The sequence below is a fragment of the Eschrichtius robustus genome, chromosome 5 (genome assembly GCF_028021215.1).
Source record: "Eschrichtius robustus isolate mEscRob2 chromosome 5, mEscRob2.pri, whole genome shotgun sequence".
Classification (NCBI taxonomy): Eukaryota; Metazoa; Chordata; class Mammalia; order Artiodactyla; family Eschrichtiidae; genus Eschrichtius; species Eschrichtius robustus.
The window spans coordinates 145,012,618-145,028,120 of NC_090828.1; the positions used below are offsets into that span (position 1 = coordinate 145,012,618).

The 15,503-nt window shown below is 40.4% G+C and overlaps 1 protein-coding gene across 2 annotated transcripts in view; it reads right to left on the bottom strand.

The window, feature by feature from the left end:
• EPB41L5 (erythrocyte membrane protein band 4.1 like 5) overlaps positions 1-15,503 on the bottom strand; it is a 141,982-nt gene that overhangs the window by 124,693 nt on the left and 1,786 nt on the right. For both annotated transcript variants that reach the window (XM_068545386.1, XM_068545385.1), the window contains exon 2: positions 11,337-11,523. In XM_068545386.1, coding sequence (XP_068401487.1) covers positions 11,337-11,516 — 180 coding nt within the window. In that variant the 5' untranslated portion in view covers positions 11,517-11,523. The remainder of the gene's footprint in view (positions 1-11,336; positions 11,524-15,503) is intronic.

Genomic DNA, 15,503 nt, shown 5'->3' on the forward strand with positions numbered 1-15,503 from the left:
TGCATTTCCCTAATGCCTAGTGATGTTAAGCATACTTTCATGTACTTACTGGCCATTTGCATATCTTCTTTGGAGAAATATTTATTCAAGTCCTTTTCCTATTTTTGATTTGACTTGCTTTTTTGTTGTTGAGTTGTAGGAGTTCTTTATATATTCTCTATATTAATCCATTATCAGATACACAATTTGCAAATATTTTCTCCCATTCTGTGGGTTGTCTTTTTACTCTCTTGATAGTGAGTATCCTTTAATGCACGAAAGTTTTTAATTTTGATGAAGTCCAACTTATTTTTTCTTGTGCTGCCTACATTTTATCATTTTATTGTCATATCCAAAAAAACACTGCCAGATCTAATGTCATGAAGATTTTCCCCTATGTTTTCTTCTAAGAGTTTCATAGTTTTAGCTCTCACACTTAAAATTTTGTCATTCTGATTCTACACCCACTCGGATGTGTCCGTGTCTTCCTCACAACCAAGCAATTAACTCAGTTCTCCAAGGAGACTGACTGCGTGTCAGACAAACTCAATTCTCACCCTGTCTCCCTGGAGACAGCATCAGACTCCACCGGTTACGAGCTCAGTCCCACAAGACTGCTCCCACTTCCGATGCCAATCGCAGGTCCAGGTTGCTATGGGTGTGTCTGACCAACTGGCTATTAAACAGCTTCTCATGACCCCCTCCTTGGCTTCAATGAACTTGCTACAACAGTTCACAGAACTCAGGAAATCAGTTTACTCATTAGATTAACAGTTTATTACAAAGGATATCAGCAGATACAAATTAACAGCCAGATGAGGAGATACACAGGGCGAGGTCCCAAACACAAGAGCTTCTGTCCCAGTGGAGTTTGGGACCCAGCACGTGGAAGCGTTCTGGTTCACCAACCCAGAAGCTCTCCAAACCTGTCCTTCTGGGTCTTTATGGAAGCCTCATTAAATAGGCATGACCGATTAAATCACTGGCCACTGGGGACTGAACTCAATCTCTGGCCCCTCTTCCCTCCCAGCTGGGGTGGGGGCGGGGGTACCAGCTTCCAACCTCCTAATCACATGGTGAGTCCCCCAGTCAACCAGTCCCTATCAGTGGGCTACCTAGGGGCTTTGTTAACATAACAAAAACACTTTCAGGGCTCTCCTGACTTAGGAAATTCCAAGGGCTTTAGGAGCTCTGTGCCAGAAACACGACAAGGATCAAATATATATTTATTATAAATCACAATACCACAGTCGTCTTTGATCCATTTTGAGTTAATGTTTGTATATGGTGTAACATAACAATCCAACTTCATTTTTTGCATGTGGATATTCAATTTTCCCAGCACCATTTGTTGAAAAGACTCTTCCCTCATTGAATGGTGTTAGCACCTCTGCAGAAGATCATTTGACCATGTATTCGAAGGTTTATTTCTAGACTCGCCATTCTGTTCCATTGGTCTGCATGTCTGTCTGTATGCTAGAACCACACTGTTTTCATTACTATAGCTTGGTAGTAAGTTTTCAAATCAGGACATGCAAGCTCAACCTTTTCCTTCTTTTTCAAGACTGTTCTGGCTATTTGGAGTCCCATGAGATTCCATATGAATTTTAGGATGGTCCCTCCTATGTGTGCAAAAAATATTCTTAGAATTTTGATATGGAGTGCACTGAATCTACAGATCACTTTGGGTAGTACTGTCCTCTTAACAATATTAATCTTTCAATCCATGAACATGGGTTATCTTTTCTTTAGATATTCTTTCATTTCAGTAACGTTTTGTAGTTTTCAGTGTACACGTTTTTTGCCTCCTTGGTTAAACTTATTCCTAAGTATTTTATTCTCCTTGATGCTATAGTAAAGGAATTATTGTCTTAATTTCATTTTTGGATTGCTCACTACTAGTGTATAGACGTGCACTTGATTCTTGTTGGCTGATCTTGTATCCTGCAACGTTTCTGAATTCTTTTATTAGCTCTAATAGTTTTACTGTGGAATCTTTAGGGTTTCCTACTTATAAGATCAAGTCATCTTGAACAGAAATAATTTTACTTTTTCCCTTAGAATTTGGATGCCTATCATTTCTTTTTTCTGCCTAACTGCTCTGGCTAGAACTTCCAATACTATGTTGAATAATAGTGCTGAAAGCAGGCATCCTTGTCTTGTTCCTAATCTTAGGGGAATAGAGACTTATCTTCCATTTCTTAACTTTTCTCTTATGCTTCCTATTTTGTACTTTCTTTCCTCCTATGAGAAGAGTTCCTAAATATGATCTTCCCACTCACTAATTTGTCCTTTATTTTAAATTTGTCTCCTTATTTTGCTATATTCATTAAGATGAATAAGCTTCTCTGGATTATGTGTAACAACAGAAAGAGCTCAACCCTAGTCTGTATCAGCTCCATTTAGCTCTGAGAAATTAGTGGGGGTGTAGGTGAGTCCTAGAGGAGAGGCCCAAGAATCAGAAAACCATAGTCAATCACTTCCCATTCAACAAACAACTTTTCAGGTCTGTGATTCACTCCCATTCCAAAGGGAAGGGGAAAGGAACACTAGATACACTCCTTTCATTATAATGTATCACTCCCTGAAAGTTTGATGGAAGAGGGGTAGGGAATTCAGTCAGGTAAAGAAATTTTAAGGGACTTCCCTGGCGATCCAGTGGATAAGACTTTGCCTTCCAATGCAGCGGGTGCGAGTTTGATCCCTGGTCAGGGAGCTAAGATCCTACATGCCTCAGGGCCGAAAAACCAAAACATAAAACAGAAGCAATACTGTAACAAATTCAATAAAGACTTTAAAAAAAAAAAAGGTTCATATCAAAAAAAAAGCACTTCCCTGGTGGTGCAGTGGTTGAGAATCTGCCCGCCAATGCAGGGGACATGGGTTTGATCCCTGGCTGAGGAGCAACTAAGCCCGTGTGCCACAACTACTGAGCCTGCGCTCTAGAGCCCATGAGCCACAACTACTGAGCCCACATGCCACAACTACTGAAGCCCACGCGCCTAGAGCCCGTGCTCCACAACAAGAGAAGCCACCACAATGAGAAGCCCGTGCATCGCAACGAAGAGTAGCCCCCGCTCGCCGCAACCAAAGAAAAGCCCATGCACAGAAACGAAGACCCAATGCAGCCAAAAATAAAATAAATAAAATTAAGAAAAGAAATGTTAGGAGTGAGGACTTCTAGAGGTAGAGAACTTTGGGGAGTGCTGTCATGATTTATTCTTGAGGACACAGTCAGGGGGCAGATACCAAATATCAAGACAACAATGGAGGTAAAGATTAAGACCTGAATTCAAACATTTGAACATATTTTTTCCACTAACATGATGGAAAAGAGAAATATGGACAAAGGAAGGGAAGAGACAGTTGTTACTGGAAATGACAAAGAAAGCTTTTGATTTTAAATCATACTTACAATAACTAAGCCCCAGAGCAGTGCTAACAAACTTAAATAGAAAATAGCAATTACGCCAAAAATTTGCAAATGGCAATGATCCTAAAAGGAACACAAAATATTTCTAAATTACAGCAGGAAGTCACAGAAATATTTACTTATCTGGTACTAAAGTTACATGCTTCCATTACCTTCATTCTAAAGTGCATTTCTAGAACCAATTTCAGATTCCATCAACATTCTGTATTTGCTTCAAAGACCAAAGGGAAGCCTGGCTCCCTTATTCGGCTCTCATCCTCATCTTTATTCTGCCAAAGCATCATCTGCCAGCTTCTTGAAACATGGGAGTTGTGTTTTGAGAAAAGAGAGAATGGGCTTCTGCCAGCTGGGTAGCTGCCTCCTCAGAATAAAAATCTTTTCAAGGGTATGTATTGACTCCTTAATAGAGACTAATTATAGGCCAACCAATAGTGAACACAAGGTATTTGCAGGTTCCTGATGTTAATAATGCTCAAACTAACAGAAATCTGACAATCTCAAAATGAGAATCTCCCAAAACATCTTAATTTGAAATTCAGGGATAGCATGAATATTTTAAAAACTTTCATCTGGAGTCCAGTCAGCATGAAAAAGAACTATACTGTTTTCACGAAAATAAGTCTCAGACAATAAGTAAATACTTTTTTCTTGTTTTTAATATTGTCTCTACAGACTTCCCTGGTGGTGCAGTGGTTAAGAATCCGCCTGCCAACGCAGGGGACATGAGTTCAAGCCCTGATCCCGGAAGATCCCACATGCCGTGGAGCAACTAAGCCCGTGCGCCACAACTACTGAGCCTGCACTCTAGAGCCTGCGAGCCACAACTACTGAGCCCACACGCCACAACTACTGAAGCCCGCGTGCCTAGAACCCGTGCTCTGCTACAAGGGAAGCCACTGCAAGGAGAAGCCTGCACGCAGCAACGAAGACCCAATGCAGCCAAAAATAAATAAATTAAAAAAAATTGTCTCTAAAAAAATTTTTTATTGAAGTATAGTTGATGTACAATATTATATGTTACAGGTGTACAATATAGTGATTCACAATTTTTAAAGGTTATACTCTATACTTACTATAAAATATTGGCTGTATTCCCTGTGCTGTACAATATATCCTTGTAGCTTATTCATTTTATACAGTCACTTGTACCTCTTAATCCCCTCCCCCTAACTTGCCCCTCTCTTTTTCCCTCTCCCCACTGGTAACCACTAGTTTGTTCTTTATATCTGTGAGTCTGCTTCTTTTTTGTTGTATTCAGTAGTTCGTTTTATTTTTTAGATTCCACATATAAGTGATTATCATACAGTATTTGTCTGTCTCTGACTTATTTCACTTAGCATAACACCCTTCAAGTCCATCTGTGTTGTTGCAAAGGGCAAAATTTCATCCTCTTTAGGGCTGAGTGGTATTCCACTGTACATATGTACCACATCTTCTTTACCCATTCATCTGTTGATGGACACTTGGGTTGCTTCCATGTCTTGGCTATTGTAAATTGTGCTGCTATGAACACTGGGGTGCACGTGTCTTTTTGAATTAGTGTTTTTGTTTCTTTCCCATTCCATACTCTCTTAAGGGTTTTTCATTTCATTACGCACTTAAAAATTCACAGGAAATAACGTTTTTGACATAATGTATCATTTAATTCTATTCAACAATTACTGGATGACACCTATTATGCATTAGCTGCTAGAGGTATATAGATGAATATGTGTTTACTTCTTGTCCTCAAGCAATCACAAGGTCCTTACTAAGAATAAAATCATACACAACTAGTTTAAACACAATCAATATGAGTGTTATCCTTGCAGTATCGACAAAATGCTAAGGAAATGAGGGTGAGTTAAGTCTGCTTAAAACTAGTAAAGCCTTCAGAGGAATTTATGTCTGAAATTGGGCCTGGAACCAGGGTTGATACAACTCTGCCACTTTAGGTAAAAACAAAATGAAGGAAGATATGAAGTCTTGACAGTCTATGGTGGGGTTGAGGACAGAGACAGACTAGAGGCAGGCAAGAGTTAGAAGACAAAGTGGCAGAAGCTGCCAATGTGATTCTTCCTAAAACTGCAAAACAGAATGTCACTCTCATCCTTAAAAAATTATTCCTCTTCCTCTACAGATTAAAGTGCGAATTCCAGGGCATGAACAGTCTTTCCTACTGTTCCTTGCTCACTCTTACAGCCTCATCTCCTGTCACTCCAGCATTTTCACCTGCTTACAATTTCCCTAGTAAGTCATACCTCTGAGCCTTAGCAAAATGCAGTTCTTTCTGCTCAGAACGTCCTTTAGGTCTCCAGTGAACTCTGACTTCAAGAATGAGTACATCTATGTTACCTTCCAAAAAAGCCAGACCCTGAACCCTCCTTCCTGTGCTACTCTGTACCTATAATTCCAGTTAGTATAAACCCTATGCAAAGGCACAGAGTTGTAAAATAGTCTACCATGTCTGGGCAAAGAGTAAGACGGTCCAGTGTGGCCACAGTGTGTAGAATAGGGATGTGAAATCCCTGATCCCAGGGTCGACCTCCTACTCATTTTCATACACCCTCTCATCTTGCAGCTACTGAATACGAACCAAGCAGAAAACAAGAAGTGAAACAAAGATCCACACAGCTCTGGCAAACTACAGTTTCTTGTTTCAGTTAAATCTAGACTAGTGCTTGCTATTTATATTCTTTTCTTTCCTAACAAATTCCTCTAGGTCACCACCTCATTCAGACACAGTCCTCACTTCATAACCTCTTTTGTGGAAGATTAAGACCATCAAGAGAGCATCTTCCCATCAGTCTTCTATCTTTCTCAGCATAAGATGGTATTCCTCCTAGAACGTTCCTATCATTTCTACCTGTGCATGTAAAACCATTTCGACAAACTCAGATCTCCCCTATCCAGCCATGCTCTAGCTGCTGTGCTATTTTCTTTCTTCCTTGCCAATTCTCACGTGTCAATCCCCCGTTTTCCCTTCATGCACTCCCTCAGACAACTAAACAATATTTATTAAGCACCCACTGGGTACAAGGGACTATAAGAGACCCCAAAAATATAAGATTGTCCCTAATAATCCCCTTAAACCTTCTGAAATATGGCTTCCAAACACATCCCACTGAAGCTCTTTTTCCCACTTCATCCCTTTACCCCTTCTCTGCATGACAGCCGACTACCCTCTCCTGATCTTCCACACAACCAACATTACCCTCTACACCAGAGTGAGAATTATACTTTACTCATTTCTAATCTACATTCTCCACCCCCATATCCATGTACAAAGCATTCCTTCCACTGCAAACTTACAGCCACAGTTATTCTGCAGCCCCATCATCTTGTGCCTTTATTACTGTAGTCTCTTACTTTTTTCCCTGTAATGAATCAAGCATATCACCTTTAAATCAAAGCTGTATGTCACTTTTATCATGTTTCTTAACGACTAAAAAAACTTTAAGTGGAATAAAACACAAGTATACAAAAATCCATGCATTCTTAAACAGCTCTGAGATATAAATCACACACCACACCACTCACCCATTAAAAGTATATAATTCAAAGGTATATTCACAGATATATACAACCATCCCCACAACTACTTTTTGAAAATCTTCATTGCCTCAAAAAGAAACCTCATATCCTTTAGCTACTGGCCCCAACCACCCTTCACACCATCCTCTCTGTCCCTACCCATCTGTCCTAAGCAACCTCTAATGTGCTTTTTTTTTCCCCCTTTGGATTTCTCTATTCTGGACTTTCATGCGAACGGAATCACATAATATATGGCCTTTTGTGGCTGGTTTCTTTCACCTAGCATAATGTTTTCAAAGTTCATCCATGTAGCATGTATCAGTACCATTTCCTTTACGGTCAAGTACTGATAGTATTCCATTATACAAATATAACACATTTTATTTATCCATTCATCTGCTGACACTTACCTGTCTGGGCTGCTTCTACCTTCTGGCTATTCAGAATGATGCTGCTATGGACACCTGTGCACAAGTTTTTGTGTAAACGTGTTTCCAATTCTCTTGGGCATGTACCTAGAAGTGGAACTGCCAGATCACATGGTAACTATGTTTAATCATTTGAGGAACTGCCAGACTGTTTTCCAGAGCAGCAGCTGGACCACCTTAACATTCCTGCTAAAACATGTAAGAGGGTTCAGATTTCTCCACATCCTCACCAACACTTGATATTACCTGGCATTTTTATTTTAGCCTTCCTAGTTGGTGTGAAGTAGTATCTCATGTTTTTTATTTGCATTTCTCTGACAACTAATGATGTCAAGCATTTCATGTGCTTGTTGGTCATTTGCATATCCTATTTGGAGGAATGTCTATTCAGATCCTTTGCCCATTTTTAAATTGGGTTATTTGTCTTTTTACTGTTGGGTTCTAACAATTTTTCACATGTTCTAGTTACTTATCAGATATATAATTTTCAAATACTTCCTCTCATTCTGTGAGAGTCTTTTCACTCCCTTGATGGTGTCCTCTGAGGCACAAAGGTTATAATTTTGATTAAGTTCAATTTATTTATTCTTTTGTTGTTCATGTTTTTGGTGTCATATCCAAGAAACTGGTATCAAATCCAAGGTCATGAAGATTTATCCCTGAATTTTCTTCTAAGAGTATTATAGTCTTATGTTCAGGACTTTGATCCATTTTTAGTTAATTTTTGTATATGTAGGAGTTAAGGGTCCAACTTCATTCTTTTGCATGTGGCTACTCAGTTCTAGCACCGCTTGTTGAAAAGACCATTCTTTCCCTCATCGAATGGCTCTGGCACCCTGTCAAAAATCAACTGACCATAGATGTGTGGGTTTATTTCTGGGTTCTCTATTCTGTTCCATTGGTCCTTGCGCCAGCAAAGCACACCATCTAGATTACTATTGCTTTACAGTTAAGTCTTAAAACTGGGAAATGTGAGTCCTACGACTTTGTTCTTTTTCAAATATTGTTTTGGCTATTCTGGGTCCCTTGCAATTCCATATGAATTTGAAAATCAGCTTGTCAATTTCCACAAATAAATCAGCTGATATTCTGGTGGGGATTATGTTGAATCTGTAAATCAGTTTTGGGTATATTGCCATCTCAACAATGTTAAGTCTTACAATTCGTGAACACAGGATGTTTTTTCAGTTATTTTAAGATACAATGGTCTATATAATTTAAAGATTTCAGCATCTGTATCAGCAAAGAGGATATATAAAAATTATTATCTAATGGTTAATCAAATATTTCCCATTAATTGAAAACTTAGGAGACGCAGAGTTTTACAAGACAGGCTATTTACTAAACAATACTAAGCTCATAAATCAAGGGAGTTACTATGGCATTCCCAAAGAGAAAGTTTAAAAACCAGATAATCAGACATTTCTATCTGATGCCTTGCCTTTATCATTTACTGAAAGGCACTCTCACTACGTTAATTCCTTAAAAAAAAGGAAGTAGAAGGTATTTAAATTCCTCCCCCAATCTTGAGAGGAAAGGAGCACCGAAGAAAGAAAATGACTATTACTACTAAGTATACATTAATTTGAAGTATATAGATCTAGATTTCTCTGCAGATAATCCCTTGCATATTGCCTGGACAATCATCTGAGTTCCACGCTGCTTGCTATGATCAATACTGATGCGAAACCCAATGGGAAATAAGTATGTGCTTCATTCAATTTCTAAGGTCAACTCTAAATCTTCTTTCAGAGTCATACTAGACTGGCTGAGAAGCTAAATCAAAAAAAGGGAAAACCTGGACTTCCCTGGTGGTGCAGTGGTTAAGAATCTGCCTGCCAATGCAGGGGACACGGGTTCGAGCCCTGGTCCGGGAAGATCCCACATGCCCCGGAGCAACTAAGGCCGTGCGCCACAACTACTGAGCCTGTGCTCTAGAGCCCGTGAGCCACAACTACTGAGCCCATGTGCCACAACTACTGAGCCCGTGTGCCTAGAGCCCGTGCTCCGCAACAAGAGAAGCCACCACAATGAGAAGCCCGTGCACCGCAACAAAGAGTAGCCCTCGCTTGCTGCAACTAGAGAAAGCCCATGTGCAGCAACAAAGACCCAACGCAGCCAAAAATAAATAAATAAGTTTGTATTAAAAAATTAAAGAAAGAGAGAAAACCTTTTCTTCCCAGAAATTACTATTCTTCTGGCCATTTTCTTTAGTAAGGCAGTTTAGCTGGGAGGGCAATGCCCATTTTATATCCACGTAAGCATCCAGAGTTAGCTTATTAACTCGAGGATTTCCCCTGCGGAGCTGAAAAGGCGACCGCTCTGGTTGCACAGAGACAAACGTAAAACTCCTGGCTTTTTCGCTGCAGCTGTGTGCGCGCAAGGCGGGCTAACATTTCTGGCCTGATGGAGTATCACACGCGCCCTCACTGAGCGCACCAAGCAAGGGAAAGCATTCTAAACCAGTCACTAGCCATTTATTCTACCTTCCTGGTGTCAGCTTCTCCATCAACACCCTCGAGACTTCATACTTCCAACATTAGGTAATGAGAAACTTCCTTCCACTCTCCTACACAGCAGTCTCAACATTTTCACCACATACCTAAGCATATTTCAGTGGACTAGTACACAGAACTCTTGAGATACTTATCAAATAAACGAATATGAAAACTACCCTCACAAAGGAGCACATGTTGGAACATCAGACAAACAAACCCTCAAGAAGCCCTTACAGGAAGAAATTTTAAATGCATTAAAGTCTTTCAGAATCAAAAACCCTGAAAATGCCCAGTCTAATGTACAAATATAATAAATACTCAAAATGATGACTTCAAAACACTTCAAGATATCCTGTCTTAATTTTATATATTCCATTATTTTGAAAACGTAAAATGTACATACCTAGTAGTACATTCTAAATTACTCAGTTAATCAGAATATTTGTTTAAACAAACTACCCAGTCCCTTCATCTCTCACTCTGCGAGTCTAAGGCCGTCCACGGCTCGTCCGACCATGCACCACTGCAGCACCCAGGCTACCGCTTCGCACTAAGTGTTCCTTAATTGCATTTTGCGTGAATGAATGCGCACTAAAAGGAGTCTGTAGGGCGGGAAGACACTGTGGAACATTCAGTGACACCTCAAATTGCACATTTTACAGCTTAGTCACGTAAACCTTTTAATACAGGGCAAAGACATGAGAAAGAGATTTGGTTTTAGCAAACAGCTCAGAAAGAAGCTCCACACCCCCCATAGAGCTACCTCCCCTCCCCTCAAAAAAAGAGACCTGCAAGGAATAAGTTAACTCCTTTCAGATATACTGGATTGTTTCACACTGTGAGTTATGATTATTCATAACTGCAAAAGAAATCTCCCCAAAATGTGAATATAATTACAACATCCAACCTTGAAATAAAGATCACAGTGTATGGAAAACCTACCCTGCAAACTACTTTGGGAACAAAGAGATGGGCAGCCAGAGCTGAGGGGTATGAACGAAGTCCTTTTCCTCACTTCGTTCCATTAAAACGTCTACAAGCACACCGAAGTGGGCAGGAAGTATTTGTTTTGAGGAAAGTGAGGAGTGTTCTGAAAACTACAAAAAAATACAGAGAACTAAACGTCTTACGGTATCCATGTAAGTATCGTCATCGTCCCCAAAGATTCTCACCGCTTTAATAACTGCTCAACAAGGACTGTGAGGAAGGCCCGGGAAGCACAGGGCGTGCTGCCACCGTGGAGAACACACAAACACGCACACGTAAGACTCACACCAGCAACCGCCCTAACATCCGAAAGTTCCAGTGAAGTGCCACTAACTCCAGAGAAGTCCCAGCGCTCCCGCTATCGAAGGCCACCTGATCCACGCACCCGTGCGGCGCGCGCGGGTCCCACCTGCCCACGTGACCTGATCCCCCGCCCCTCCCCGCAGCTCCAGAGAAGCACGTGACCTCAGCACGAACGTGCAAGTCAGCAAACCGTACCGGCAAGTCCACGCTGACATCGGTCCCGTCCAGGAGGGACACTCGGCAGGTGATGACGGCCCTCGCGTCCCCGGCCGCAGGGATGTGCGTGGCTGCACGCTGGGCCTCGCGGAGCCGGTCCCTCTCGGCCTGTCTGCGCATCGACCGGCGGCCGAGCGTTCTGCGGAAGAAGCTCAGCATTTTGTCACTGCGAAAGACAGGAAAAGCTGTCAGAGGTCTCCCGCAATTGGCTGTCAGACAAATGGTGTAATTTAGTAAAGTTCTGTGGGCACTAGGAGATACGTTATTAAAAGAGCATCTGGCCAAGTAAATTTGAGAAAAGTATTATTAATACTGGCTACTTCAGTTGAGTTTTTAAAGACCTTAACCTAAAATATGGCTACAGCTCACAGCAGTTCTAAACTTTCTGGACTTTTTTGTAAGGAGCTATCTGGTAAGAGAAGGGCAAACATTTATGAAGTTCAACAGGTCTTTTGGCCCAGTAATTTATATGTACAACAGCCAAATACCCCTACAAACATTAGGAGACGATGCCATACACTAAGGTGCCCTTTGATAATAACAACCATCCTAAGAAGTTCCATTTCTTCTCTGACCAGATTAGTTACTATTAAGTAGCAATTTAAAATCTGTAATAGAATATTTGATAAAACTTATATTTGAATTACATTTGAAATAGATGATTATTTTTGTATTTTTACTATGAAATTTCTATAAATTTAATAGTAATTTATAAATTACTATGAAATTTCAGATAGCTTTTCAGTTTACAAACCCTCATATGTAACGTGTGGCCCCAGTCTCCTTCTCCCCAGGGTTCTTTTCGGGCATTGCTCCCTTTGCACCTTGCTGGCCAGTCTCATTTCAGCGGCCTGTCAAAGGTCGCACTTGTCACCGCAGACCTCTAACGCCCTATGTCAGAGAACCCCTCCTAACCCCTGTTAACTTAACTCCCCCTAACCCTCCCCTGAGGAAATTCTGACATCTAAAGAGTCAGTCACTCCCATCATCACACTTTCACTGAACCTTGAAAATGTTTTTCTGCCTCACTGATCAGATTTTAATTATTCATTTACATGTCCATCTCCTTTATTGTAAGCTCCTTTTTGAAAACTTTCTAAAAATTTACTTATTCATTTATTTATTTTTATTACTTATTTATTTACTTAGCTGTGCCGGGTCTTAGTTGCAGCATGCACGCGGGGATCCAGTTCCCCCACCAGGGATCAGACCCAAGCCCTTATCCACCGGACCACCAGGGAGGCCCCTACTGTAAGCTCCTTGAGGACACAATTCCTACTTTGAACAGGTAGCCACCCAGCACATTTCATCATCAGGTACAACAAACGTTCAGTAAATAACCTTACTGAGTACTCAGAAAAACTCCCCAAATAATATTGTCTTATTTTGATAAGCAAACTAAGGGTCACAGAAATTAAACCACTGACCAAGTCCATTATTTAGTAAATACTGAAGACAGGGGCTCAAACTCTGATTTTCTGACTCCAAACCTTGGTCTTTCTACTACATCATAGGACTATTCATGCAAAACTCACATTATACAGATAAGAAATTATCAAAGACCACAGCTAAAAAGATGCTGAATGAAGATACAAACATAAAACACACACGATGAATCTGTTTCTTAAAACTTAATTCAGCATATTCAAGAAATAAATTGCAAAGGGGTAAAAAAAAAAAAAAAAAAGAGTTGCAAAGGAAATTGCAGATTCAAAGAGACTTAAAACACATATCAAAAAATCACCATGTGTGGGCCTACTTTTAGATCCTAATTCAACTAAAAATTCTTTTAGGTTGTCAGATGTTATCATTGAGGGAAGCTAGGTGAAAAGTATATGGGAACTCTGTACTACTGTAACTTCAGCATAAGTCTAAAATTATTTCAAACTAAAATATTTTCTCAAGTCACGCATTTGTTATTATACATGTAATTTATAAGAAGTCTAGCATAACCAGCTGATGCTGTAAACTAGATAGATGCATTTATAAACATGATAAAAATAAAAGCTGAAGTGTTAAAATAAATGACATATTTTTTAAAAATTCAGTAGCTATCAATTGAGAATTACAGCCTCATTTTACAAGTACGCATACTCCTATGTAATCAGATAAACTGGCAAAACCATGACAGCTGTCGTCGGAACTTCCTAAGGACACAACTATACACACAAACATCTGAACACTAAGTGGATTGTTTATGATAATCAAGGAAGTACTGCCAACTTTCTTTTGGATAAAACAGTGGTTTTAAAGATACGTTTTAAAAAGAAAGTCTTTATCTTTTAAAAATACATACTGAAAAATTTATAGAAGAATGATGTGATGTCTAGTATTCGCCTCAAAATAATACCAGGAAGGCAGTTAAGCGGGAAGAGAGAGGACACAAATTGGCCAGATAACTGGCCAACGACTCAGTTGAGGCTGACGGGTGCATGGAGGCTAATTATATTCTTCTGACTACTTCTGTATACGTTGAATTTTTCCATAATAAAAAAGTTTTTTCTAAGGGAAAAAAAGTTCAAAGTGAAATACAACTTTATGGTTCCTAGGAACTACATGAATTATAAAAAACAAGTTTTCTTTCACCTCACCCTACACCTTAAAAATAGACTCACTGGACTTCCCTGGTGGCGCAGTGGTTAAGAATCCGCCTGTCAACGCAAGGGACACGGGTTCGAGCCCTGGTTCAGAAAGATCCCACATGCCACAGAGCAACTAAGCCCGTGCGCCACAACTACTGAGCCTGCGCTCTAGAGCCCACAAGCCACAACTACTGAAGCCCGTGAGCCTAGAGCCCGTGCTCCGCAACAAGAGAAGCCACCGCAATGAGAAGCCCGCGCACCGCAAGGAGTAGCCCCGCTCGCCACAACTAGAGAAAGCCCGCGCGCAGCAACAAAAACCCAACGCAGCCAAAAATTAATTAATTAATTTTAAAAAAAATAGACTCACCATACAAGCAGAGTTAACCTGCTAAGGAAAAACACAACTTCTTTCTTATTTATAATTTAAATAACTATGTACTTTGAACTATGAAACTCCATGCCACAAATAACAGGTTCTTTTATTTTTTTAAAGGGAACGCTATTTATTTATTTATTTATTTATGGCTGTGTTGGGTCTTCGTTTCTGCGCGAGGGCTTTCTCTAGTTGCGGCAAGCGGGGGCCACTCTTCATCGCGATGCGCGGGCCTCTCACTATCGCGGCCTCTCTTGTTGCGGAGCACAGGCTCCAGACGCGCAGGCTCAGTAATCGTGGCTCACGGGCCTAGTTGTGGCTCCGCGGCATGTGGGATCTTCCCAGGCCAGGGCTCGAACCCGTGTTCCCCTGCATCGGCAGGCGGATTCTCAACCACTGCGCCACCACGGAAGCCCAACAGGTTCTTTTATAAAAGAATACGAAAGCACTTACATGAAAACAAATTTCAGATGGACTAAAGAAGTAAAAGAAATGAGTACTAGAAAAAAACAGATAATATATTAGGGTGAAATTCCACAAAAAATTTCTTGGAGGATTAATAGGCAGTTTAATAAAGAACTATCACAAGTTGTTAAGATAAACAACCCAGAAGAGAAAGAACAGACAAGATATGAAGAAACAAGGTCTCAAAGTTGACATGCAATAAAAATATTCATTACAAAGATGTTCAACCTCACCAGTAACCAAGCAAGTCCAAATTAAAAAAATAAGATACTGTCTGTCATTTAAATGAGCCTAGATACCCAGTGCTGAAAAGGGTATGTGAAAAACAATCACTCTCACACCATGTCCCCCTGCAGGAAGAAGTCAGCACACTATGAGAGATGTTAATGTGCACACCCTTTCACCCAGCAGTCCTACGTCTAGTAGGACAGCCTGAAGAAATGTCCCGTATGTGCTCCAAGTTACGGAAACAAGAATTTTCAGGGCATGATTAAGACAGTTTTAAATACCTCTATCAACATGCAAGTAGTTAAATGATGGTTCATACAAAGGCACACGACACAGTTGTTTTTAAAGTACAGTTGACAGAGACACTGACAAAATCTACAAGTGAAAAATGAAATCAGAAAAAGGAGCATAGTTTACTCCACACTGGGGTGGGGTGCACCCATATACATATTCTTACACCTTGTACACACACAAAAGCACGAGAAGGACATGCACACT